This window comes from Solanum verrucosum, unplaced genomic scaffold (assembly GCF_900185275.1).
Source record: "Solanum verrucosum unplaced genomic scaffold, falcon-dt-bn FXZP01000180.1, whole genome shotgun sequence".
Taxonomy (NCBI): domain Eukaryota; kingdom Viridiplantae; phylum Streptophyta; class Magnoliopsida; order Solanales; family Solanaceae; genus Solanum; species Solanum verrucosum.
In genome coordinates this window covers 780,577-807,790 of record NW_026020402.1, presented here as the reverse complement: position 1 = coordinate 807,790, position 27,214 = coordinate 780,577, and the positions used below count along the sequence as shown (strand labels likewise).

At 28.7% G+C, this 27,214-nt stretch overlaps 1 protein-coding gene across 1 annotated transcript; it reads right to left on the bottom strand.

Moving 5' to 3' along the window:
* Positions 1–16,790: 16,790 nt before the first annotated feature.
* LOC125840214 (probable calcium-binding protein CML23) lies at positions 16,791–17,418 on the bottom strand. Its single transcript, XM_049519176.1, has one exon. The coding sequence runs from the start codon at positions 17,416–17,418 to the stop codon at positions 16,981–16,983; it is 438 nt and encodes a 145-aa protein (XP_049375133.1). The 3' UTR covers positions 16,791–16,980.
* Between the last annotated feature and the right edge of the window lie 9,796 nt (positions 17,419–27,214).

The following is a 27,214-nucleotide window of genomic DNA, read 5'->3' as shown; positions in this document are numbered from 1 at the left end:
TTACATAGATTAGACTTCCTTGTTTACTGTTACACTTCAAACCTCTCATACCTCAATCCCACCACCCTCCACCCACGCCTATTCAAATCCACTTTCACCTTGTCTCTCCCATTTTTCTCACCAGCCAACTACACCATTTTCACAATCGTCCGTCCAATTAAGTTTTTCAACAAAATCATGTCTAAGAAACCCATTGAAATGCCTCGAAAGAGTCCCAGATTGGTTGAAGGAACTTCTATTGATGAAGTTCATGCTCCACTTGATATCAAGCATATGATGCATGTTCATCAACAAGAAGATAGTTTCAAGTATGTATTTCTTTACTTTACTGTTTTCATTAGAAAAGGTAACTTAATTTATTTCCTAAAATATTTTTTCTTTCAATTTTTTTCAGTGATTATGGTTTGTTCTATTTGCTGAATACATCAGTAATGATGTTTTTGATATGCATTTTGTTGATATCGATGCAAAGTACCATCGTCAAAGGTATGCCACAATCCTATGTCATTATGGAAAAATAAAGAATGGGGATGGTGCGATCAGTGAGAGTGAAGTTATTGGTACGGTTGCTAGCAAATTTGATGGACCTCACATAACAAAAGAATACCACCAATTATCCTACACCAAGACCACGAACAAGAAATTTGAGATAGTTGATTGCACCTTCTATTTTTTTAGAATTACATGTTATTTTTTTTAACTTTTGGACAATTTTTTTGTGTTTAAGTACTTGATGATATATAATATCATATGTTTTCTTCCAGTCAGATACCATCTACATATGAATTACTGATTGACTATTATAATTTCAGGATACTAGCATAGTAATATACAAACTTCATACTAATTGGATTCAATTTTTTTAAAATATCAATGTGTTTTCAAACTGTATATTTATTGGATGAAATGCATATGAAATCTGATTAATATTTGTATGACTATGACTTTAATGTTTTGATTTTGAATATTGTATAAATTGAGATATAATATTGGTATACAAATGATATGAATTGTATTTTAACATTAGTGTGATTGTCTATTAACTGTGTATATGGTATGAATTTTTAAACTGGTATGAAAATGGTATGAATTGTCAAACTAGTGATTTTTTCTAAAAATATCACACTAATGCTTACTTTCTATTCTAAACATGTTTTTGGATGAAACATGTATGAAATCTGATCAATACGTGTATACCTCCGACATTAATGTTTGCTTGATGATATATAATATCATATGTTTTCTTCCAGTCAGATACCATCTACATATGAATTACTGATTGACAATTATAATTTCAGGATACTAGTAATATACAAATTTCATACCAGTTGGATTAACTATTTTTAAAATATCACTGCGTTTCCAAATTATACATTTATTGGATGAAATGTGTATGAAATCTGATTAATATTTGTATGACTGTGACTTTAATGTTTTGATTTTGGATATTGTATGAATTGTGATATAACATTGGTATACAAATAGTATGAATTGTGTTTTAACATTAGTGTGATTGTCTATTAACTGTGTATATGGTATAAATTATTAAATTGGTATGAAAATGGTATGAATTGTCAAACTAGTGATTTTTTCTAAAAATATCACATTATGCTTACTTTCTATTCTAAACTTGTTTTTGGATGAAACGTGTATGAAATATGATTAATAAGTGTATGCATCCGATTTTAATGTTTGATTGTTGGATATTGTATGAATTGTGATATAATATTGGTATACAAATGGTATGCATTGTGTGATTATATGAAATTGATTTATTGTTGGTATAATATGTGTGATATAAATTGAAGTTAGTGTTAGAACGAAACTTGAACAAGATTGGTAAAAAAAATGTTTTAATTTTGTTTATAGTAGGACACCAATTGAAACCAAATTAATATTCATGATAACTTACATTAAATACTCAGGATACCAAATGCATTACATAATTACCTTGTATAATTATCACTATATTAACACTATCTTATATATTAAGCTCGAATAAATTTTATTTCCAGCAGTATGAAATTTGTATGATTAATGAATGAAACACATATAAAAAATGAACAGTATATTAAACACTTAGGTATAATGCATTTCACACCAATTATGTTTCATATCAAAACAAAACATGAGTCATAAAGTCAAAATAAAATTAAAATTTTATACAGTCTAAACAAATAAATAATCATTTTTTTTGCACAGGATAATTTGAATATGTCGTCCTGTTGTGGCCAACTTGACGACATCTACTGCAAGTAACTCTAGATGGTTTGAATTGCATATCAGCAAACCCGTTCCAGCGTTCAAGTTGCGGTCTTCCTACCGTTCTTTTTGGACTGGGCGGCATCAATTTAGGCTCTGAAACATAACTTGGTATATCCCATGTACTCTCGCATGGGAGAGGTTCAACCATCTATCATAAGTTGCGATGTTATCACACTTACTAGACCACTATAAAGACTAGAAGATTCATATATAATCCCTCCATCTGAAAATCAACATATTTTCGGGTTTCATTAAAAAAAATAACAACTAGTCATCCAAAGAACATACAAATTTCATCCGCAAAATTCATTATAATAACAACAAAATTATACACACTTGTCATTATCTTTTCATGCAAATGTCATTCAGACAGTACTCTACAAAACATATTTCAAAAAAATAATATTTCACATTTCATACCCACTTAATACATATTCCACATAAACAATCATCACTCATACCAAATTTATACACAATTGACAAAACTTATATAAACAATAAAATTTCAAATTTTATACCACTTAAAACCTTTTCATACATTTCTTCAAAATTCTAAATAACTTTTTTTAAACATTACTGAACACACTTTCATACCAAATTCATTCCATTTATACTATCAAATTCATTCAAAACTATACATTTAATTTATATTTTCAGGAAAAAAAACAGTATTCAGTAGTATAATCTTAATCTACGAACCCAATCTACAATGATAAGCATATTTATATGCTATACATTTATGCTCAAATAATTCATATATTACGCTAATTTTTCACGAAATCAATGTTTTAACATTTTACAAAATAACCAAAAAACAAAAAAAACAAAAAAAAATAATCTTACCAACACAGTCACTAATATTACAGTTTCACAACAATTAATACATATTATGAACAAAATGTTTTGTTTATAAAAAAAAACTAAAAAATTAACTATAGTGACGATTTACAAAAATAAAATCACATAATGTGATTTACAGTTTCATTGTTTTTTTTTCATTTCACTGAAATACAAAAACAAATTATAAACAATAACAAATACTAACCTGAAGGATCCCATCTTCCACCATGTTTAATTAATATTGATATGTAGTCGTCCATCACAACAAAAGCAAGATTTTTCAAACAAAAAAAACTTCAATTAGTCGATAGTGACAAGATTTCTGGAAGAAAACCGAAGAGAGAGAAACGTGGGAGAACAATGGATAAAATCAATTTTTTAAAATTAAATTTAACAAATTAGAGTGAATTAAGGAAACTGAATATTCTTAATTATTTTGAATTTCCTTAATTCATGCTAATTAATAATTATATTCAATCATTTCAAATCTAATTAACACCTCTATTTCCGTTTTTTTACCTTTTTTTAATTCCAAAAACGTTTTATTTTAATTTTTTTTATCTTTTTATTTTTTTCAAAACAAATGTTTTCAATTATTAAAAACAACTTTTTTTTTAATAAACTGTTAGAACCTGAAATTTTTAATGTTACAACTTGAAAGTTTAATTTTACTGCTATAATTTGAAAATATTAGTCTAATATATGTCATATATTAAATTTTCACATATACGAATGTGCATGACTTTAATTTATAGTATGCAAGTAGTATTTGATTTTGAATTACAAGGGTGTATCTAAAACTGAGTGATATTATAGATATAACTAGCGTAATTTACCAAAAAATGTATAGCGCGCTACTAGAGAAAACACATTTTTTTGATGGACCATTCATGCAAGATAAACGATAAGTCCGTCATAATTTTGTAATGGTTTTTTTTATTTTTTTTACGGTTTTATGATGGTTCGAATTTTGCCACAAACACAAACTTTGTAATGGATTCTTCCGTTACAGATTTCATATTTTCTTATACTGCCTTGATATATTTAGTTTATATGCCTATACTATATTGTTTTTATTAGTTTTATTAAGAAATTGCGATATCAATGAAAACGATAAGATTGTTTCATGCTATTACAAGTATGAACTTCATTACTTGAATGTAGGCTCAATCAAGAGAGTTAGAAGTTTGGATAATCACTCGCTTTTGGGTAATTTGTCATTCACCCCAACTCACATAAATTGCCAGCTCGTTGTGAAGAGCAGATCCCTTTGGGCGTTCCATCAAAAGGTTGTGTTCCGATCAGTGCATCGTTGGTCGGGGCTTCATCGATCAAATCTATTGATATTTGATAGGTTGAGATATAAATTATAAATGATCAAATCGATGTAAAGGAAATGTTGTAACATCAAGGTGATAAACTTAATTGAATAACCTTAATAGAGCAGTTTATTATATCCTTTAATACAATTTACTCATACACAATTATTTTTCTTTAGTGGTCAAATATAAATTAATTGACTTGTAGTATATTCTAGTTTCTTTAACACTAGACTAGAAATCTTTTTTACATCACATGTAGGCGAAAAGGTGACGATTTGAAATATATATTGCTTACTTTTGTTGTTGCTCCTTACTTTGGTCCGATTTCTTTGTAAAATTTGAAAAAAGTACTTTCTATTTTTAAATTAAAAAATAATATTTGAAAATTGAATTGTGTATGACCATGAATATGCATTGAAGTTATTTTCATCTTTTTAAAATAAAAATAATTTGAAATGAATAAAGTGAAAACACTTTTTATTACTTTTTAAATTATTGAGAACTTTGGTAAAAAAATTGTTCAATTCCATAAAGTAAAAGTAAGAAATTCACATCTACTAAAATACTAAGAGGTCAGGCCACAATTCAAGGAACTCTTCGCGAACAGGCTAGCAATCATGTCCACATCATGAATGATTATTTATAAAACAATTTACTTCAATCTTCAAGCATGATCAGTATTTATAAAGGTGTTTTTGGAACAAGTTTTAAGGTAAGGCGAAAAATACTCTAGCGCAAATTAAAGGTGTAGATTCATAGTGCAGTCTAGAATTTTGGGTGTCTGACTAAAAATAAATAAATTGTTTTGCTATAAATCATATATTTTTTGCTATCCATTCTGGCAAAGAATAGACCTGGAGGATTTGGATATGAGCCAAAAAGCAATGCAAGCGATGAGGTTTGGAAAATTGCAATTTGTCAATACTCCTTTCACCTAATTTGTTCACTCTTCCACCTATTGGATAAAAAATGTTAAGTATTAAAAATGATTCAAATTTAGGACTAAATAAACCAACAAAACTTAGGACTAGAATCTAGATGAAAGGTTTTCTTGCAGGGAAAATTAAAGTGGGATATAAAGAAAAATGATTTTTAAGAAATAAAGAGAGGTATAAGGGAAACTTTGTCCATATATGAACTATTTTTATAAAGGAAATAAGAATGTGCATGACTTTACTTTTTAGTCAGTGGCGGATCTAGGATTTTCGGCTTGTGGGTGCTCACTTCTTTTACTATAAATTATTATAAATCACATAGTATAGGTGCATAGTTATTTAAATGCGATGTTTAAAACATAATGAGAAAAAATAAGATTAATAGCATTACAAAAACAAAAACAAAAAACGTTCTGTTTTTTAGGAAAAAAAATTAGCTTGAAGGATTTATAGCCAAAAATTTCTCAAGTAAAATAAGAAAAGTGATTGAATATGACTTTTTAATTTTATCATGTCACGAGAATTTCATATAAAGTAAATGAAATTATGACTAAAAGCTAAGTATAAAAAAAGAAAAAAAGAAAAGAAAAGGAGAGTTTATATTGAGAGGAAAAGAGAAAATTAGAAAATGTGTTCAAAGCAAGAATAGAACCCTTTGACCTCCTCTAAAACAAAGCCTTCAAACTCACTATTAGACCAATACATCCATCAGGAGATTTGTTCATTGGGTGTTGGACATTTAATATATTCAGATTTTAAATAAATTACTATATATATAAACAGTTTTACATCGAGGTTAATGGGTGCTCGAGCACCTGGACGGCTGCATGTGGGTCCGCCCCTATTTATAGTATGGTATGCAAGTAGTATTTGATTTTGAAATACAAGGGTGTATCTAAAACTGAATGATATTATAGATATAGCTAGCATAATTTACCAAAAAATGTATAGTCCGCTACTAGAGAAAACACATTTTTTATGAAAGATGAAAGACAAGCCCGTCATAATTTTGTAATGGTTTTTTTTTCGGTTTTATGATGGTTCGAATTTTGCCACAAACACAAACTTTGTAATGGATTCTTTCGTTACATATCTCATATTTTCTTATACTGCCTTGATATATGTAGTTTATATGCGTATACTATATTGTTTTTATTAGTATTAGTAAGAAATTGCGATATTAATGAAAATGATAAGATTGTTTCATTTCATGCTATTACAAGTATGATCTTCGTTACTTGCATGTAGGCTTAGTCAGGAGAATTAGAAGTTTAGATAATCACTCGATTTTGGGTAATTTTTCATTCACCCCAACTCATATAAATTGCTAGCTCGTTGTGAAAAGCAGATCGCTTGGGCGTTCCATCAAAAGGTTGTGTTCCGATCAGTGCATCGTTGGTCGGGGATTCATCGATCAAATCTATTAATATTTGATAGTTTGAGATATAAATTATAAATGATTCAAATTCCAACCCTGCGGACTTGTGAGTATCCGTCTATGTAAAGGAAAAGTTGTTAACACCAAGATAATAAACTTAATTGAATAACCTTAATATGGCAATTTATTATATCCTTTAATATAATTTACTCGTACACAATTATTTTTCCTTAGTGGTCAAACATAAATTAATTGACTGGTAGAATATTCTAGTTTCTTTAGCTCTAGAGTAGAATTTTTTTAACATCACATGTAGGCGGAAAGGTGACAATATAGTTTGAAATATATTTTGCTTACTTTTGTTGTTGTTGCTTACTTTGGTTCGATTTCATTGTAAAATTTGAAAAAAATATTTTTTATTTTAAAATTAATAATAATATTTGAAAATTTGAGTTGTGTATGACAATGAGTATTAATTGAAGTTATTTTCATCTTTTTTTAAAAAAAAAATTGAAAAAAGTGTTTATTGAGAACTTTGGTAAAAAATTGTTCAATTCCATAAAGAAAAAGTAAGAAATTTGCACGGCCAAACACATTAATTCTACTCAAATACTAAGAGGTCAAGCCACAATTCAAGGAACTCTTCGCGAACAGGCTAGCAACCATGTTTATAAGGCGTTTTTGGAACAAGTTTTAAGGTAAGACGAAAAATACTCTAGCGCAAATTAATAGTGTAGATTCATAGTGCAACCTAGAATTTTGGATGCCTCATTTTTAAAAATAAATGTAGTTTTGCTATGAATTATTTTTTTTATTATTGGTGCAAATGTATAATGATATTTATATTTTATGTTATCATATTTTTTTAAAAAAACTAATAGATATGAAGATGGGGGATGATTTTATTTTAAAGATTACTACTTAAGACTTTTATTAACAAAATATCAAAATACTTATATTTAATTACAAACTAAGTTTTTAAATTACATACATAACAAAACATTTAATTTTTGTATTTAATTTAATTTTATTTTACAGATTTTCTCTCTCATACTTTTAGTAATTCGTACCTTTTATAGGGAGTATAATTAGGATATTAATATTTATCAAACATTCTCTCTCCTAAACAGTTCCAAATTCACACGTTCATTACCTTTTTTTTCCCCTTTTTTAGGCATAGTGGAACTCTTTGGGATCATAATTAGTTTTTTATTTGTTCTGATAAAGCTATTTTTTTTACCAAAAAAGGGTGTACTTATCAATGTTGAGTGATAGTTTCAAGAAATCTTGAAAATATTTTGGGAAGTCAAAAGGGTTTCCTTCCATATTCTTCTTCAACTTTCTTAACCTTTAATCTTCTCATTCTTTTTCAACTTTCTTAACCTTTAATCTTCTCACAGAAACGTTTCACAAGCCAACTAATCTAAATAATTGTCATTGTTCGATGGAAAAGACTCCACGTAAAAGTCCTAGACTTAACAAATCTGTGGTAGTCGTTGATGGCCCGCCGATCAGTTCAAGACCATATGGTAGATCTAATGAGTTTATTGTTATCAATTCTTCATCATCCTACAAAGTTCAACAAAAAGATGATTATGGGGCTGATACAAAATCGAAGGGTAAAGAAAAATTGGTAGAAAATCATTATCCACATGACAGCGATTTTGAGGACGATATCCCCCTTTCTAAAAGATTAAGAGTAAATAATGATCATGATTCAAAGGTATTTATTTATTTGATTAAATTTCTTTTTTTTTTGACATGCAAGTGTTGAATCTTATTCTTAATAGAAAGATTTGTAACATTAATTAATTTTTTATGCCTTAGAATGTTGATGGGGGTTCAGTGAGCAAAGGTATGAAAGGTTTAAGTCAAAAATGGACTAGGTTTGTTAATAATAAAAGGAAAAAGGCATCACAAGTACCACCAAAAGGTATGTTTTTACCGTCGTTTTCTGTTAATGTAATTTTTTATGCAAATTAATCTTTGCTTATATTATAAATTTTGCATTTTATGACTATTATAATTTATTGATTTTTGATATATTTTTTTTAGATCAAGAAGAAACAATCGCGTTGGTGTTCTTATGTTAATGTCAACGTTTTTGTTGATATAACAAAGCTACTTGAAAAAATTGGCAGTGTTCATTTGTTTAAAGAGTCTCCTTTTGGTTATCTATTAGGCTTGTCCCAATTGAAAGTCCAACCTCAGATTATTAGATATCTTCTTCATCATTTATCTAACAATCGGGATGACATGTTTGTGTTTGACATAAATGGTAAAGAAATGCATTTTGGGCTTAGAGAATTTTTGGTAATTACTGGTTTTAAGTATGGTGGGTATATGATTTTTTATCATGATCAGAATAGTACATCTAAGTTACTTTCTCGTTACTTTCCAAATGTTGTTGATAAGGTTTTGAAAGCTGATTTCATAAGAGTGTTTAAAGAAGATGGGTTGATTCAGGAAGAAGACTTTTTAAATATGTCTATGATTTATTTCATTAGTACATTCATTTTGTCATCTCCACCACAATTGTCACATATTTCAAAAGATCACTACTTATGTGTTGAGTCGGGACAGTACATTACATACCCCTGGGGCAATCTCTCCTTTTTTAATCTTCGTCATTCTATATCGAGTCAAATGGCAAAAGATCCGGATTATGTGAAGTTTGAAGGGTTTCCTCTCGCATTGCAAATTTGGTTTTATGAATGTTGTAACAAAGTTGATGGTTCAATTGCAATTCGTAAATCCAATCGATCGCCTAGAATATTCAATTGGGATATATCCAAAAACAAGATATATTTTGACCATCTCCAGAAAGGAATGTTCAGAAAATACGGCAATCAGGTAATAGAAGTTCTTTTGTTATTATTTATTAATTTTCTTTTTTATGAGTAGTGTATTTTCACAATTTATTATTATTGTGTTAGTATACATTTGAAGATCTTGTGTTCATGGATGATGAGCTTGATATCATTGAGTCGGAAAATCTTACTGTTTTGACTGATATTCCATTCAATAAGAAGAGTAAAAGTGATAGTTATGTAAGGCAAAATCAGAATTTACAGACTCATTCTGTCATTCGACAGAATGTTAAAGATTTGCCTCATAGTTCTGCACAAAAGGTTGGAAGTGATCCGAGTTTGTCATTTAATAAAGATTTGCAGAAAATTGCCCAAGAAGTTGTGAAGGTATGATTATAAATTTTATTTACTTTCTGTTAGAATTTTGGTTGAAAAAACATTAATGTCATTTTAATTTTTGTTAGGTTCGTAATGAGTTGGAAAAGTTTGAAACAAATGTAGATGCTAAGTTTGTTGAAATGAAGGCTTTTATGGATTCATCATTCAAATATATCATTCAAGAGTTGAAATCTCTTCATAATGATGTTTCAACCAACAAAGATTTTGGTGGTGAACGGGTTAGTCTACTTATTAATATATGGACTTATTATTTACTTATAAACTAATTTTTAGATCAAGATTATTATAAATGTTAATGTGGATACTTTGTGTTGATTTTAAATATTATTAATCTTCTTGTTGATTATATATCCGTAATTAGCTCTATTGTGGTCTTATTGTAATAGTTGAATGACTCAAAATTTTATTTTTATTGAGAACATTAAGGTTGTTGTTGAGGATCAAAGAAAAGGAAATGTTGATGTTTAAAATGAACATTTGCAAGATTGTGGAGATAAAGATGGTGTCCAGACACCATCTTCGTTTCGTAATCATGTTTTTGATAACAATTGTAAGTTCTTTTTTGTTAGCTTAAATCTATTTTTTATAATTATTTTTAGTTCATTTCTGATTTGTGTTTAAAATTTCATAAAATATAGATACATAAATGATGTTTGTATATCTTGATAGGTGGTGTATCTGTTGATTTTGAAATAAATAGAAAAACTCCTACATTGGATGACTTTGTTATGCCCAATATGCGTGAATCACAGTTGGTTGCTCTTGAAACTGGACAAACATACGTGTCATCATTGGTAGATGTTGTATCTGAAAATATTTGTGTCACACCTTTGGAAGTTGCTAAAGCTGGAAAAACAAAGTTCAATCAGTTTGGTGTTATTGAGGGTGAAAACACATTTATCTCACCAGTTCAGCATGTTCGTACGAAGATTCCAGGAAAGTATGCCCAATCACCATACACAAACTTAAGTGAATCAGGTGGCACATCGGTGAACACAGTGAAGTACTGTTTATGGAGGCATCCTTTTGTAAATTACAAGGGGTTTGATATGTACAGTTAAGTTATCCTTCAATTTAAGAAATGGGTTGATAGCAAATTATCCAAGAAACGTGGAAAGTATGTATTGTTGTGTAATTGTATTTTACCATTTGTTCATTCACTTTATATGCTATAACTACTCATTTTGTTTTATAGGAAAACCAGTTTCTTCACTGCTGCTTCAAATCCAATCGATCCTCCTTTTGAGTTTGGTGTTGGTAGGGTGGATTTGATGGATTGGTTTCGCCCTTTGGCTTATCCAGGGCAGCCTTGGAGTGATTTGGTAATTTCTTACAGTGTAACTCTATATTAAAGTAAGATTTGGTATTTGTTTTTTGTTGTGATTTTTAGTGATTGGTAAGTAAAATTGGCTTCATTGTAGTCTCTGAAATATGTGATTTAGTTATATGGGGACAGTTGTTTTTGGTATGTATGTTAGGAAAATCAACTACTGACACAAACAGAGACTCCTAATTATAGTTTAATTGTTACAATGACACAAACATGTAATTTTAAATATAGTCTAATAGGTAATAATCAGATAATGGTGATTCTTTCAATCAATTTGTGATATTATTTTATTGTTTGGTGCTAACTAATAAAACTTGATATGCAGCATGTTGATGTGATAATGTATTATCTTCGCAAGTTTTGCAAGTATGGTCCTGATAATAGTGCAAGAGTTACTACTACTGACCCTTTTTTCATCAGTTGGGTTGTTCAAATTCATGATGCGTGGGAGGCTAATGGCAAAGATGAAAGTCTGATTAGTATACATCATGAGGTTGCACAATATATAAGAGGTGATAGGATTCTTGCTAATACTCCATGGGTGGATGTTGATCATGTATGCATTCCAGTCAATAGTAGTGTTGCATTCCACTGGTTTCTAGTTGTTTTTTCCATAAGAAAAAGGTGTTTATATGTTTATGATTCTTTAAATGGTTATGGGGTTAAACATACCAATGCAATAACAAGTTTGGTTCAAAAAATATCTAGAATGATACCTTTGTTCCTAGTTGCTACTGATTATTATGCTTTAAGGAAAGACATTGACTGGAATACAGATGTGCATTATGCTGGAAGGCAGTTGGTGATCCGTTGGTATATGGAAATCGTGAAAACATCCCACAACAATGCAACAATTCAACGTAAGTATAATGTGGCTTTTTTATTGTTGATTATACTATGTATTGTACTAATTATGCTGATTGGGTAATATTTATAGGGATTGTGGTCTGTATACCTGTGCTTTTGCTGAATATGTGTGTCGTGGAGATAGGAACGTATCTATGTCGGGTTTAAATGCTGAAAATCTTCGGTTGAGATTTGGAGCATTACTGTGGGAACATGGAAAGATGAAAATTGATACTGAATCTGTTAGTGAAGATGAAGCTTCTAACCAAGGTGGTCAGTCAAATCGGAGGGTCAAGGAGTAAAAAGTGTCATTTCTTAAGACATAATTTCATGAATGTTTTATGCTTTTGAATCTCTTTTGTAATTTTGGATAGTACTTTAGTTGCGTTTATGGTATTTAGTTCGTTGGATATTGTCTTTATTCTGTGATTATGCATTTATTTGGTTGTTTTTTTGATTAAATTTTGTGATAAATTTATAGTGTGAGTTTGGTTTGTACATGTATGAGTTTGGTATAAATTTAGGTATAATTGAGTTTTATCATTATTGAAAAATTATACTAAATGCTTGTATATGATCGATTGGATTTCTTTCAAAGTTGCAGGTTGGTATACATACCAATGTGTTTACCCAGTTTGGTACTTTTTTTCTTTCATATGTAAACCAATTTTTTTCTTTAGCATAGTGTGTTTTTTTTTTGTTTCAGTGTTAACCAAGAGTGTAGTCATAAGCCATTTATTGAAATATCAAAGTATTTTATCAAAAAATTAACCATTTAATGATTTTTAAAAAAAACAGTCAAAGAAATACCAAAGTATTTTATCAATATTTTAACCATTTAATAAACTTAAAATAAAACAGTCAAAGATTACATACCCTTAAATCAATTTTTAAAATTTATGATTTTATCAGGTTATCATCAATAAATGTTGGAAATATTTTTCATATTATTATTTACACCAATTCACATACTTAAAAAACACTAAAATATGTACCATATTTTTATTTACGAGGTTCTAATTATATACCATAGATCGTCAAACTTGTAGTTTTATACACCACCAATTACACCAAATAATTTATTAATGCATTCATTTTAATTTATGTATGTCCATATGTAAGATAATATACCATCATCATTATGACATTTGGTTTTAATATATACCATCATTTATACCAAGCTATGTACCAGTTGTAACAAGAGTAAACCAATTTTATAGTAAGTGAGTGTTAATTACTGTAGCGTCCAAACTAATATACTAACATTTATTACTTTTCAATTTATTGTTTTAGGTTGGTAAACTGCAAACATTTGTTTTACTAAATACACAATTATTATGATCCTTTATTTTTACCATATATTTGTTCTTATTTACCATAATTTTACCAAGAATTTGGCTTATATTTTTTATCAATATTTCTGGATATGTGACAACACGTAATCCAAAAGAGTTTATGATATCTACTATATACAACCATTTATAACAACTATGTATTCAAAAATATGAATAAGATAACAAAAAGTAATCAACTTTGAAATAAGGTAATGCAATTAAAAAACAGTACATCTAATAAAAGTAATATAGTTCAATTGTATAACTGCAAAGTAAAAATAACAACAAAAATATCACAAAGCTAATTATCATGAGTTTTTTTTTTGGGCAAGTCTTCTTGTTATGCCCAACTATACCAAGCGGCAAGATGTGACCTATACAACAAATATCTTCAAAATAAATACAACATATATTGATTATATATAAAACAAATCAATCTAGTTGCGGTAATGGTATAAACAATACCTCCTGGATCTAATGTGCTAGCTATTAACATTGTGCCTTCGTATGTTGATTTTAAATGTGTACCATCCACGACTACTATTGGTCGACAATACTCCCAGCCTCTTATACTTGCATCAAGTGCTGTAAATGAATATAAAAAACAATTTTCATCTGTTTTTTTATAATTCACAATTGTCCGTGGATATGTCTTCTCCAATATATATAAATATGTTGGATTGTTTCCATATGATTCGGCAGGGTCACCTCTTAATGTCTCGAAAGCTTTTTTTTTACCTCTCCATGCTTGCATGTATGTTAATGAAATACCATGTATCCTTAGCATGTCTACTTGTATGTCTGTTGGTGTGTAAATGGTCTTCAGATCGACATACTTTTCAACCAACATTGCCCCAAGCACACCACTTGTTGATTGTCGCTTTGATTGAATCCGGTCCTTCAATGGACAAGAATGTGTATCATAGAATTTCCTCACTTTGAATAACTTTGAATTATTCAAACATGAGGATTTAAAAACCCATGAACAGTTTTATGTAGCACACTTTAGATAGTAACTGCAAAAACTCATGCATATTAATACATGGTAAGTTGTTAAAATATATTGATAATTTTTAAAATCAACATATATAATAACTCACCAGGTAGGACTTGATCTTTTTGCAACGAAACAAAACTCTCTTAGAAATGCATAACGCTTCATAACTTTTGATATAGTTTGCTTGTTTATATAAACTTGATCCTCGGCCACCAAATAGTGTTGAGGATTTGAAATTATTTCAGTTCCTTGTGATTCTTCAATGTAACATTCCAAAATTGGATCTATGTTAGGCAAACATAGTGTGTTGGATCCCATAATATGTTGACGTGTTGTTTGGAAATTTGTTTGGTACTCAATGGATTCCATAGCTTTGTCCACACATGTCACACATAAAAGATATTTTGAAATGAAATCTAAATGGCATCTCTTTTAATCTAAATAAACTTGCATTCCCATATCGTTATGTATCTTCATTGGTGGAGATGGACCAATCACGAAATACCTTAGTTCCAAATGATAAATTGTTGTGTCCACTCCCAATTGTGAAGATATAGATGTAAGCAAGCCTTCGTATTTGGTGGTTGGATCATACATAACTCCTTCAATATTGTAATCCACGTAATTGCCTGTTTAAAATAACAAATTCTTTGTTAAAATTAAAAGGAACTTTCAGAATTACCTACTACAGTCATCAACTTATTTAGATTTGTTTATACATTGATTTTCGTTGGTATATAAGCCATTTATTGAAATACCAAAGTATTTACCAAAATTTTAACCATTTAATTATCTTAAAAAAACAGTCAAAGAAATACCAAAGTATTTACCAATATTTTAACCATATAATAAACGTAAAAAAAACAGTCAAAGATTACATACCCTTAAACCAATTTTTAAAATTTATGATTTTATCAAGTTACCATCAGTAAATGTACGAACTATTTTGCACATTATTATTTACACCAATTCACATACTTAAAATTCACTAAAATATGTACCATAAGTTTATTACGAGGTTCTAGTTATATACCATAGATCATCAAACTTGTAGTTTTTGACACCACCAATTACACCAAATTATTTATAACTACACTCACTTTAATATACGTTCATAAGTAAGATACCATAATTTGACCAAACAATACACCAAATCATGCATCAGGCTATTTGTTTGGTGTCAGCTATTAGTGACAATTATACCAGATCAAATACCTAAACAAATACAGAAATACATATTGAAAACTTATTGATATAAAAATTTGCTACCATACGGAACACATCATATCAATTAAACATAAACTTTAACAAAAAACAAATTTTACACATCAGTGTACAACAAAATCATACGAAATTGTTGAAATTACACCAAAATTTGGACAATCCCGAACATCAACCAAATTGTATGAATTAATTTACACCAAAATTGACAAAATAAATAAAACGAATAACTACCAAAAAGTACAAAATAGATATTTGTGAAAAATCAAATTCAACCACAAAATAAAAAATCATGAGAATTATTTTTTATATAATTACCTGCTGAGTCCCATCACCCGTTGTGTTGAATTAGAATTGAGAAATTATTGGTATGCATTTTTTTCAATAATCGTTCTTTGTTTGGCCGATTTTTTAAGTGAGAGAAAGGAGTTATGTTTTTGGTAGGAAACCTCTATTTATGGGAGATAATATATAGCATATTTGAATAAATTAGGGAAGGTAAAATTATTGGAGAAATTTATGGGAAGTGGGATAAGCATGGCTGATTTGGAAAATCTTTTTTTTTTTTAAAATTTAAATTCTACTTTTGAAAAAAAAAGTATTGCTATATAATTGAAAAAAGAAGTATTGCTATATAATTGAAAAAAAAAGTATTGTTATATTGGTGTAAATACAATTGTTAATTTGTATACTTAAAAAATCCGCCCATGTTATCATATTATTTTAAAAAAACTAATAGATATGAAGATGGGGGATGATTTTATTTTAAAGATTATCCAAGTTATTACTATCATTTTTTGTATTGTTATCTTTTTCAAATAATAATATACTAATATTTTTCCTATATAGTTAATTTATTTAAATTGATTTGCAAAATTATTTAAAAATTTATTTTTATTTATTTTCTAAATAATATAAAATTAAAAATACATAAAATATAGGCTCCGTGGATTAATATCATTTGCGTGTAAACCTTCTCGCCTAACACTAATCATGGTTATGGTTTAAGATATGGAAGTCGGCAATTGACATTTATCCAATTTGAAAAGTACGGTAAACCAACCGACAAAAGAACGAGCAGCAGCAACAGAATCAGAAAAATATGCAATGCGCAAAGCAAACAGATCTAGTACGCAATTTGGCGTTTTTGAATCAAGGATGATTGATATTCGATTATTCAACTTGGTAAATCGAATTCCTATTAACACTTTCACCCACATTTATATGGCGAAATCAGTCAAACGAAACAAACAGATTTATCTACTAATCTACGTACGAAATCAGTTCAATTAAACGCCTACCATTAAGCTCTAGTCATCATCTTCTTAAACTCCTCAAAATTAACACTTCCATCGCCGTCGACATCAACGGAACTGATCATACGCCGGCAATCCTTAAGCGAACACTTCTCTCCAATGCCTTTCATAACAGAGTGCAACTCCGCAGCCGAAATCTTCCCGTTCTTATCCTTATCATACAAATCGAAAGCGTCACGGAGATCCTTACTGTTAGAGCCTTCATCGGGACAGTGAAACGCAGCGAATTCTTCCAAGTCGATGAAACCATCACCGTCGGTATCAACCTCTAACATCATTCGCTTGGCCTCGTCCGGCGTCGTTTTAGTGCCGAGAGCCTTCAAAACTTCGTCGAGCTCCGATAGAGAGATTTTTCCGTCGCCGTTGGTGTCGAATTTTCGGAATACTTTCTCGACTTCCTTCATCCTCGCCGTAAGCCTTGCCATAATTTTTTCTAGTTGTTAGTAAATTGGGTGTATTGTGGAATTTATAGGGGAGGATCACGCGGTTTAACGCGGAAGAAGGGCAATCGGGTATAATGGCCCTCCCTGTCACGCGGATTATTCGCGTGATCAATGAAATCTACTCCACTTTAATTTCAGTTGCCATCACAATTGGCATGCAACTACACGTCTAGTGCCAAAATTAACCTTACCAAAATAATTACTCCTACTACTTTTTAATTTTTTTATTATTATTTTAAATAGAAGAGTACTTTTTGCAAAATAAGTGGAATATTGATAGTGTTATTAAATATTTGTCAAATAAAAAAAAGTGTATCACATAAATTGATACGGAGAGTCTTTCCATTTCAACCAACTCATTTTAATCTCACAAAAATTAGGTTTAACATAAAACACAAATTGATCAGTGAGAAATGTTATTAAAATATTGTTAAAAACATCTTTTTAATTTGATATGTTATATATAGTGATAATAAAGAAAAAATAATTTAATAGTAATTAAAAACTATAAAAAATAAATTTAACTTATTTCTGCCTAAATAACTTTTGAACAGACTAATAACTCATTTATTTATTAACTCAATCAATTTAAACCCATCAAAATTCAATTCAACCCGTCAGTTTGATAGTGGGTGCAAATTGATTATCAAACGCAAAGTACATATCCCTGGCTTCCTATAGTTCTATATATAGGATACCACTTCACTTTTTAAAAGTTTACTTAGACAATTATTACACTGAAAAGATTATTGTTGGCATAAGATATTTTTTTTTCTCTTTTGGTTCCAAAAATAATACAATCTCAGATATGCTAAACAAATCCAAAGTTGACGCGATGAAAAAGATAACACATATAACATATTACATGATTAGTTAATGCCACATTTTCCTTTGTTTTGTCTCTCCTTATCCCAACTTACCACCCTTCGCTTACGTTTGTAAAATGTTATTCTACAACTCAAGAAATAGAGGAGTACAAGCAAAGATGGGAATAACTTTTTGGAGGAGTGGAAGTAAAGATGGAAATAACTACAACTTATTTGTTTTGATATTTATATAATTATATCAATAAATACTCCTAGTAAGGCAATAATCATGTAAAGATATAGTGCGTAATTGAAAATCTCATCAAGATGTTTTGTTGGTGAAATGGTAGACTCGCTAGACTCAAAATCTCGTGCTAAAGAGAGTGAGGTTCAAGACCTCTTTAAGGCATGATATTGAGCATTCTCAACATCGGTATTGATATACCGATTCAATTAAATTGAAATAAATTCGGCAGTGGTTCGCGAAATCTTAGTGATCGTCAGAATGGGATACGCATTTTCCATATATTATCGATTAACATATTAAAAAACAATATGAGTGATACATATGAGGAGTTAATCATTGAGGACTACCTGTCAAGGCATGGATTCAGTTAATTGTTGGGGGACAAATTAAAAGAAAACAAGTGATTTTGCTTTTGTTGCCCCTCACAATAATGGGACTTCACATGCTAAAGTCTACACAGTTTATCTACTAATTTATTTCGCCAGATCACCACAACTCTTTATGCTTTCACTTCACGTTTGCTACCACTATTTTCATTTTTTATAACCAAAGGTGAATTTAGAATTTCTAGAATATGAATGTAATTTTGAAAAGTGAAGGAAAAAATATGTTGAGTGGAAATTGATCCTTAATTCTTTTGGTAAATAATTTAATCTTCAACCAAGTGCACTATTTATCCTTATTATAGCATGAGTATCAACAAATAATATTATACTAATTTTAGAAAATATATACTACATAAAATATCTAGTTTTACGAAGAAATGTGTCCCATTTTTAAGCTACAAATATAATTACCCTTTCGGCCGCACTAACAAATACTATATGGCAAATATATTTATTTTGTATCTTAGGTATAAATATTATTTTCTATTATATACATAAATATACAAATGATATATATATATATATAAAATTAATATCTAGCGCTTGCAATTTATTTTGTCCGATGGGCCAAAAAGTAAATTTAACAGGAGTACTTCCGTGAAAAACATAACCGAAAGTAGTGCAAATTTGCACTCGTGAATTGTGATACTTCCGTAATTTGTTGGTTTGTTTCACCTTTATTGGAGCTCGGAGATAAATATTTTTAAAAAGAGAATAATATTAATATACTTTGCTTCTAAACATCAAAAGAGTTGATAATTTGAGTAAAAGATGGTTAGATTTATGAATTATATTACTTGAAGGACTAGCCTCACCTTAAGGCCTTCTTTTAATTTAAAATAATGTACAAAATATAAGGGACTAGACTTTTAATTAGTTTAATATGTCACCACTACTACCAGAGGAACAAATTACTCATACTGAAAGCTAGAGTTTTAAGCTTTGAATTTAACATGAATTATATTATACACTATAACAAAACAGATATTTAGTCGTAATAAAAAAAATTAGCATCAATATTTATTTTATTGCCGTAACAACATTCAATAATAATTAAGTTAATATTATTACATTTAGAGTCAATAAAGTTTTTAGCAATATTTATATAGAATATTGAATATAACGACAAATATATATTTATATTATTGCCGTAAAATTGGTTATTAGTTGCACAGATACTTCTGTTTGAAGCAAAGGGAAAGTTTATCACTATTTAGTGAATGTCAAAGGTAAGGTGCACTACGGTTTCCTTTTTAGAAGAATTGACATTAGAAATTTGGGAAATAAGTGCATGTGCTTGGATTTAGAATTATTCAACTATTTAAAATGTTTTTCTAAAACAAAAGGCTACATTAGACTGTAATTTTTGATACACTAGTTTAAGTTGGTTTTTAATTTTTGAAAGCAAAATTGTATAATTGATTTAGTTTTCTAACTAATAACTGTTACAGTTTCTATTAACTACTAGATAACTTACCAACATTTTGAAACCATATATAGCCTTAGTATAAAAATGTGCATCCTTGCTTTCAACTTTTGCCCACATAACTAAAAAAAATTATAAAAATATATAACAATCAGGGGTAGAGCTAAGTGCAGGTTCATGAGTTCGGACGAATTCAGAAGTTTTTTTGTAAATTCTGTATTTATATTAGAAAATTATATAAATATGTATATTAACTTGTGAATCCCTAACAAAATTAATTAACGGTTCAGTTGTAAGAAAGGGCTGTGAAAATGCTTTCCACATTAGTATTGTTGGTTTGAACTCCACTATCAACAAAAAATTCTCTTTTTTAAAAAAAATAGAAGCATGTTGTGCTCACGATCCGTAGAGACTAAGGGTGTGTTTGGTATGAAGGAAAATGTTTTCCTAGAAAATGTTTTCTTGGAAAACAAGTAAATTTTGGACTTATTTTCTCATGTTTGGTTGGTGAGTAGAAAATATTTTCCGGAAAAGATTTTTGTGTGTTTGATTTATGAATGAAAAATATTTTTGAGAAAATATCTTTTATTTTTACTAGAGAGTGGAAAATAATTTTTGAATTGAAACTGAAAATATTTTTTAAAAAATAAACTTAAATTTATTTGGGGGAGGGTGGGGTGGGGTGGGGTGGGGTGGCGGGGTAAGATGGGTAAAAAAATAAAAATTTGATTTTTTTTGGAGGGGGTGGGGGACTGACCGGGGGGGGGGGGGGCGAGGGGGGTCGTGGGTAGTGTATTTTAAAGATATATATGTACCTACGTGGACACGTTACTATTTATAGTGATCAATATTTATGATGTCCATGTGGGCACATAAATACCTTTAAAATACACTATTAAATAGTGCAGAGGGGTAAAAGGACCTTTTCAAAATTCGGTATTATTACAACAATTTTGATCAAAGTACAAATATATTTCAGACTTTTTTCCCAATAATTAAAGATAAATCTTAGTTTTATGTGAGATTTGACTCCGTACTCAAAAATTAAATTATATTTATAGGTGTCACTTATCTTTTTTAGAACGAGTTTTGGACATGATCAACTTTTGGCATCGTTTTCTTTCTTCATATTTTCCATTGTAGTTAAGAATTTTAGCATTACATTTTCACATACTTTTATGAGTTGTTAATTATCTATTCATGAATTTGATGGAACCAGGAGCGGCTCAATATAGTCATGTGACATAAATCCAAAATTTAATAAGAAATAATAAATATTTTAAATAAAATTTACATTTTTTTTAAATCATTCTTTTATCTTTTTTTTTTAGATACAAAATTATATATAACGTTATCTATTATTTTTTTTCCATTTCGTTGATAATTCCCATTATTGTCACAGGAAAGATTACATTTGGACAATAAAATAGCACTGTAGTGTAAAGAAGGAAACTGGCATCTATCTGTATTTAAAGGAAGCAAGTGATTCAATTAAAAATAATTAATTTAGAAAAAAAGAGTTTAAATTAATATACATAAATCAACGTGGGGTAGATATATCTACTAATTAATGAGAGATAAAAATTTGATTCAATTTACTCACTCATTTGAATTTTGAACAATCCAAACTAAACTCTTAAAAAAAATAAAACATTTCATTTATGATAATTAGAAAAACCATATATATTACATATAATTAAGTATCATCTTCAACTCTTTTTAATATAAAAAAATATAATTTTTATTATATAGTGTCATAGGAATGTATTAATTATTTTTTTTCATACTATCAAGTTTTTATTTCAATTTCTTATAACCACTAGAAAAATACTATGTATTTCAAAGTTACAACTAATATTTAGAAAATTTTATTATTTCCTTACATATTCATGACATTATGAATATAGTAAAATTTCTTTTTCAAATTTTAAGTTTTTACTTAGATAAAACAAAATTTTATTTGATATTTTAGAACTTTAAATTAAAATACTTAAATTTATTTATTATCTACCAATAATATTTTTGAAAATAAAAAACAACGTGTTGTGTTGCAACAAATGACTTATATATTAAACTTGAAAACACTTTTTCCAAATTATATATTAAGATGCTTATTATTTACCTATACGCTTGAGCTATCCATGGATGACACTTTGGCACAATGAATTTTTGTTACGTTTTTATATAACTGAGTTGTTAATTTTTTTTTTATCTTGTTCCAGTCTATTAAATTGATTGCGTTTATTTATTATGTATTGCTTGAGAAAAAAATATACACTTAGATTGAAGCACCCCATTCTTAGTACATGGAAGTTCTGTTGGAAAACTATATGCACAGCAAAAACATATCAAAATCATACTGCTTACATGAATAATGGATAACCAAAATATTTATGTTAGGACACATAAACTTGCTAAATTTAATTCAAAGATTATCTTTCGAAGTGTGTTTAGATATCTTGAAGCAATCAACTCCAGTTCTACGGTCTTCTGCAGATATTTTGAAGCAAATCAAACTCCAGCTCTACGATCTTCTACAGTGATCCAAATTAACAATTGAACTCTTTCAATACTTGGGTGGGCAAGTATCAATATAGAAAACTTAATTTTTTTCTAAGTTAGAAGAACCTTATTTATAGAGATTTCTTTTCAATTCAAAAGGGAGAAGAAAACCCAAGCTTTTCTTTAAAACAAAAAAAAAACGATTTTTTTTCCAGAAAACTAACGCTATTCCTCTTTTTCTTAAAAAGAAAATTCTGAGTTCTAGTTAAATATGGGCACGGTAGGGACAACATAATTAATGAATGAGACTTCCTATTATGGAAATAATTCCAAATAATTAATTTGAATTATTCTTACCCTAATAAATTACAAATTATTCCACTAGAAATTCGTAATTGCACTCCTCTATTTATATTTCAAAATTTCATATTAAACACTTGTGTAATTCTCCATGTTAAGATTACATATACTAATCAATAAATTAAATTACTGACGAATTTAATTCAATGATTAATTTCTTTAGAACACTGCTTAACTTATTTCATGTGTCGGATTCATAAATTCACTTGCAAGATTTGACACGATGAAAACTTATAAGCTTCTCAAAAAGGGCATATTATCAATCTCTATATCGAGAACTTTGAAATTTTATTCATCATCGTCGCTATTTTGTGATTCGATCAAAACTAAGGACCTGAACTGAATAAAATTTCAAAGTTCTCGCTCGATTATCTAAAAAAATGAAGAATTGCTACTGAACGAGAGTGAGTGGAGCACGAGTTAAATAGAAAGAATAGCGACGAGCTACTAAGGAATGACTGTGTTGAAGTTTCAAACATAAAGCTCGCTACTTTTTTAATATCATGATTGTATTCGCACAACATCCTTATATACTCATTTCATATCTTAGCCCTAGATGGTGTAAAAGGCGGCTTCGTATTCAGTGATATGCATGCTTCTTTGTTAACTTCTAGTTTGATGAGAGAAAGCACAAAAAATGAATACGCTAAGGTTACATATTAGGTCAAGAGAAAGAAATTTAGAATATCTTTGTAGGTCATGCTTATTTTGGCTGGTTCATCTTCCAATAGGCTAGATGTTCGTACACATCATATCTTTGTTTTTTGTTCCTCTAATGAATTAGATACATAGTTCGAAAATGTTAAATCTTTTATGATTCCATCATCTATATATGATTGAGTAGCAAAAACATTTAGATAAGTATTCCCAGTTTAAACCGAATTTTTCCTGATCAAAGAATCCCTTTCTAGTAGCTCCAGAACAATTAGGAGATTCTATTAGAGTTTTGCATTTGGAGGCAACATGATTACCCCGCCTATGGTTAAATCAATACGTTTTTAAGAAGAAAGACTAAAATATCAATTTTCTTCGAGACCAATAATCTTATACCAATCTCAATCACATTTTCAAAAAAATATGAGACATCTAAGTCAAACTTGTGAAGAGATTTGTCTAGCATTTCATACTTTTTTGCTAATTATCAATCCAAGATTTTGATGGAACCAGGGCGGCTCAATACAGTCAATGGCCTAAATCCAAGATTTAATAAGAAATGATTTATACTTGTAGTAAAATTTCATGTATAATTTTTTTTTAAAAAATCATTCTTTTTAACTTTGTTTTAGATGCAAAATTATATGTAAAGTTATCAATTTTTTTTCATTTGGTTGATAATTCCCAGTATTGTCACCGGAAGAAGATTAGATTTGGAGGAGAAGGATTAAGTCTTGATGATTTGGACAAAAGTAGCATTATAGTGAAAAAATATAAAACTTCAAGGAAGTTTCATAGTAGATCATTCCAACCTCTTTTTTTTTTTTTTTTAAACTCTAAAAAGAAGGAAAGTGGCATCTATCTGTATTCAAAGGAAGCAAGTGACACAATTAAAAATAATTAATTTAGATGAGTTTAAATTAATCAACATAAATCAATTTGGGGTCAATTCTCAATAATGAAGTTGTATGGAAGTAGGGGTGTGCACTATTCAGATTAAACCAAATAATCAAACCAAATTTTTATTTGGATCGTTTTTTTGGATTAATAAATTACTTTGTTTGGTTTTTTGGTTTGATTTCGGATTTTAGAAAATAAAAACCGAAAAAACCCGAATTATATATATAATGTTTAGGTTTAGAATTAAGTTGGAGTTAACCATTTTTGTCCCTTTTTGGCTATTGCCTTTCATGATGATTACGTTTATATTTTATGTTTGAATTACATCTATAATAGGTATACTTATAAGTATTGTGTTTTAAGTTTTACTTATGATTTATATTAAAAAGTATATTTAAGGGATTAAATATTATTACTTTAGTTATGTTATTAATTATTGACATAATCGAATAACCAAATCGAAAAAAGTCAAACCGAATAGAGGAAAACCAAATCAAACCAAATTTATTTTGGATCAAATTAGGTTACACTTTTATAAAACCAAAAATTAAAAAATCCAAATCAAATAATGTAAAACCAAACCGAAAAATCGAATGGGAAGATTGAGGGGGAGTTTCCAAAGGTGCAATGGAGGAGAGTATATTGTGCAATAACGTAACTTTGGCGTTCGCTTTATATTATATCTATTTATGAAAGAGCAGATTGTTGACCAAAGATAGAGTTGAAGGATGGTGTGCTATTGACAATCTGAAATGACTACGAGCAAATTTTGATTAAATTTAAATTGTTTATTTTTAAAAATGAAAAGTGTCACATAAATTGAGATAGAGAGAGTATTTTTAAAAAAAAAATCAATTGAGCCTAATTTAATGTCTAATTTCTTATATTGAAGATATGAATTATTATTTATCTTATATCTTTTAGGAATTATTTTTATATTTGTAATTTTTTTTAAAAAAATTGTTAAGTCGAAATTCAAATTGTGGTTATAAAAATAAAATAATAATATATTAAAATTATTGAGATTAAGTGGGTCAAATTGGGCAGATCATGACTCAAACCCATTTTTTAGCCCATTTAAACCCAACTCATTTGAGCCCAGAAAAAACTTAGACGGATCATGACCCAATCCAATTTCTATTTCAATCCAACCTCTCTATTTGACACCCCAGCGTGCAACATATACAAGAGCTGGCTGGAGAAGAACCAAAGAGCTTTTCAGGGGAAAAAAATATCCCAAAGGACATGTGTTGGTGAAGCAAATCATACAAGAAATACATGGGCGAGACACAATGCAAAATAGATTACATAGTCGTCTAGCTAACTTAAAGGGTGTTTGGATTGACTTAAAAGTTAGTCAAATCTACTTTTAAGTTAGTTTTTGATTTCTTAGAAATGTTTGGCAAATATAAAATAACTTAAAATAAGTTAGGAAGTGTTTGACAAGGTTAAAAATAACTTAAATTAAGTTAAAAACGAAAAGTAATCCTCTCCCTACTACTTTTTAATCCAATTCAAACGGACTCTTAAACTATTATCCTTAATTACTGGTTGAATAGCTAGTATAAGAGATGTTTAGACGGGTATTGGTTAGCATGTTTGGGAAGATGTCCAAAAACTACTAATTTTTTTATTTGCGAAGTTCATTTGATAAATAAAGGGAAAAAGGTCTGAAAAATACTCTAACTTTGGTCGAAATTGCTGTTACGATACCAAACTTTATGGAAGACCTTTTACCCCTGCACTATTTAATAGTGTACTTTAAAGGTATGTATGTGCTCACGTGGACACATTACTATTTATAATTATGCATTATTTATGATGTCCACGTGGATACATATATACCTTTAAAATACACTATTAAATAGTGTAGAGGGGTAAAAGGTCCTTTCCAAAGTTCGATATTGTTACAACAATTTCGATCAAAGTTTAAATATATTTCTGACCTTTTTCCCATAAATAAAATCTTTACTTAAAAATAATCAACATTGGGTAAATATATCTATTAATTAATGAGAGATATAAGTTTAATCTAATTTCCTCACTCATTTTAATCAGGAACAATCCAAACTAAATTCTTTAATAAAACACTTCAGTTATGATAATTTTAAAAACCATATATTACATATGACAGTATTAAATACCATCTCAAGTCTTTTGAATATAAAAAAATGTTACTTTTATTATACGGAGTCCGTTTATTATATAATGCCATAGTAATGTATTAAAGACTATTTTATTTTCATCCTATCAAGTTTTTATTTTACTATCTCTAATTTTAAAGTTTCATCAAAAGATTTCTTATAACCACTAGAAAAATACTAAAATGTATTTCAAAGTTACAATTAATATTTAGAAAATTTTATTTCCATATATAGTCATGGCATTAGGAATATAGTGATTTTTTCTTTCAAATTTTAAGTTCTTAGTTAGATAAAGTAGTACTTTATTAAATATTGTAAAACTTTGAGTTAAAATACTTAAATTTATTATCTAT

Bases quoted from the DNA above. Each gene is read 5' to 3' on its own strand.
- LOC125840214 (XM_049519176.1), bottom strand. From the start codon at position 17,418: ATGGCAAGGCTTACGGCGAGGATGAAGGAAGTCGAGAAAGTATTCCGA.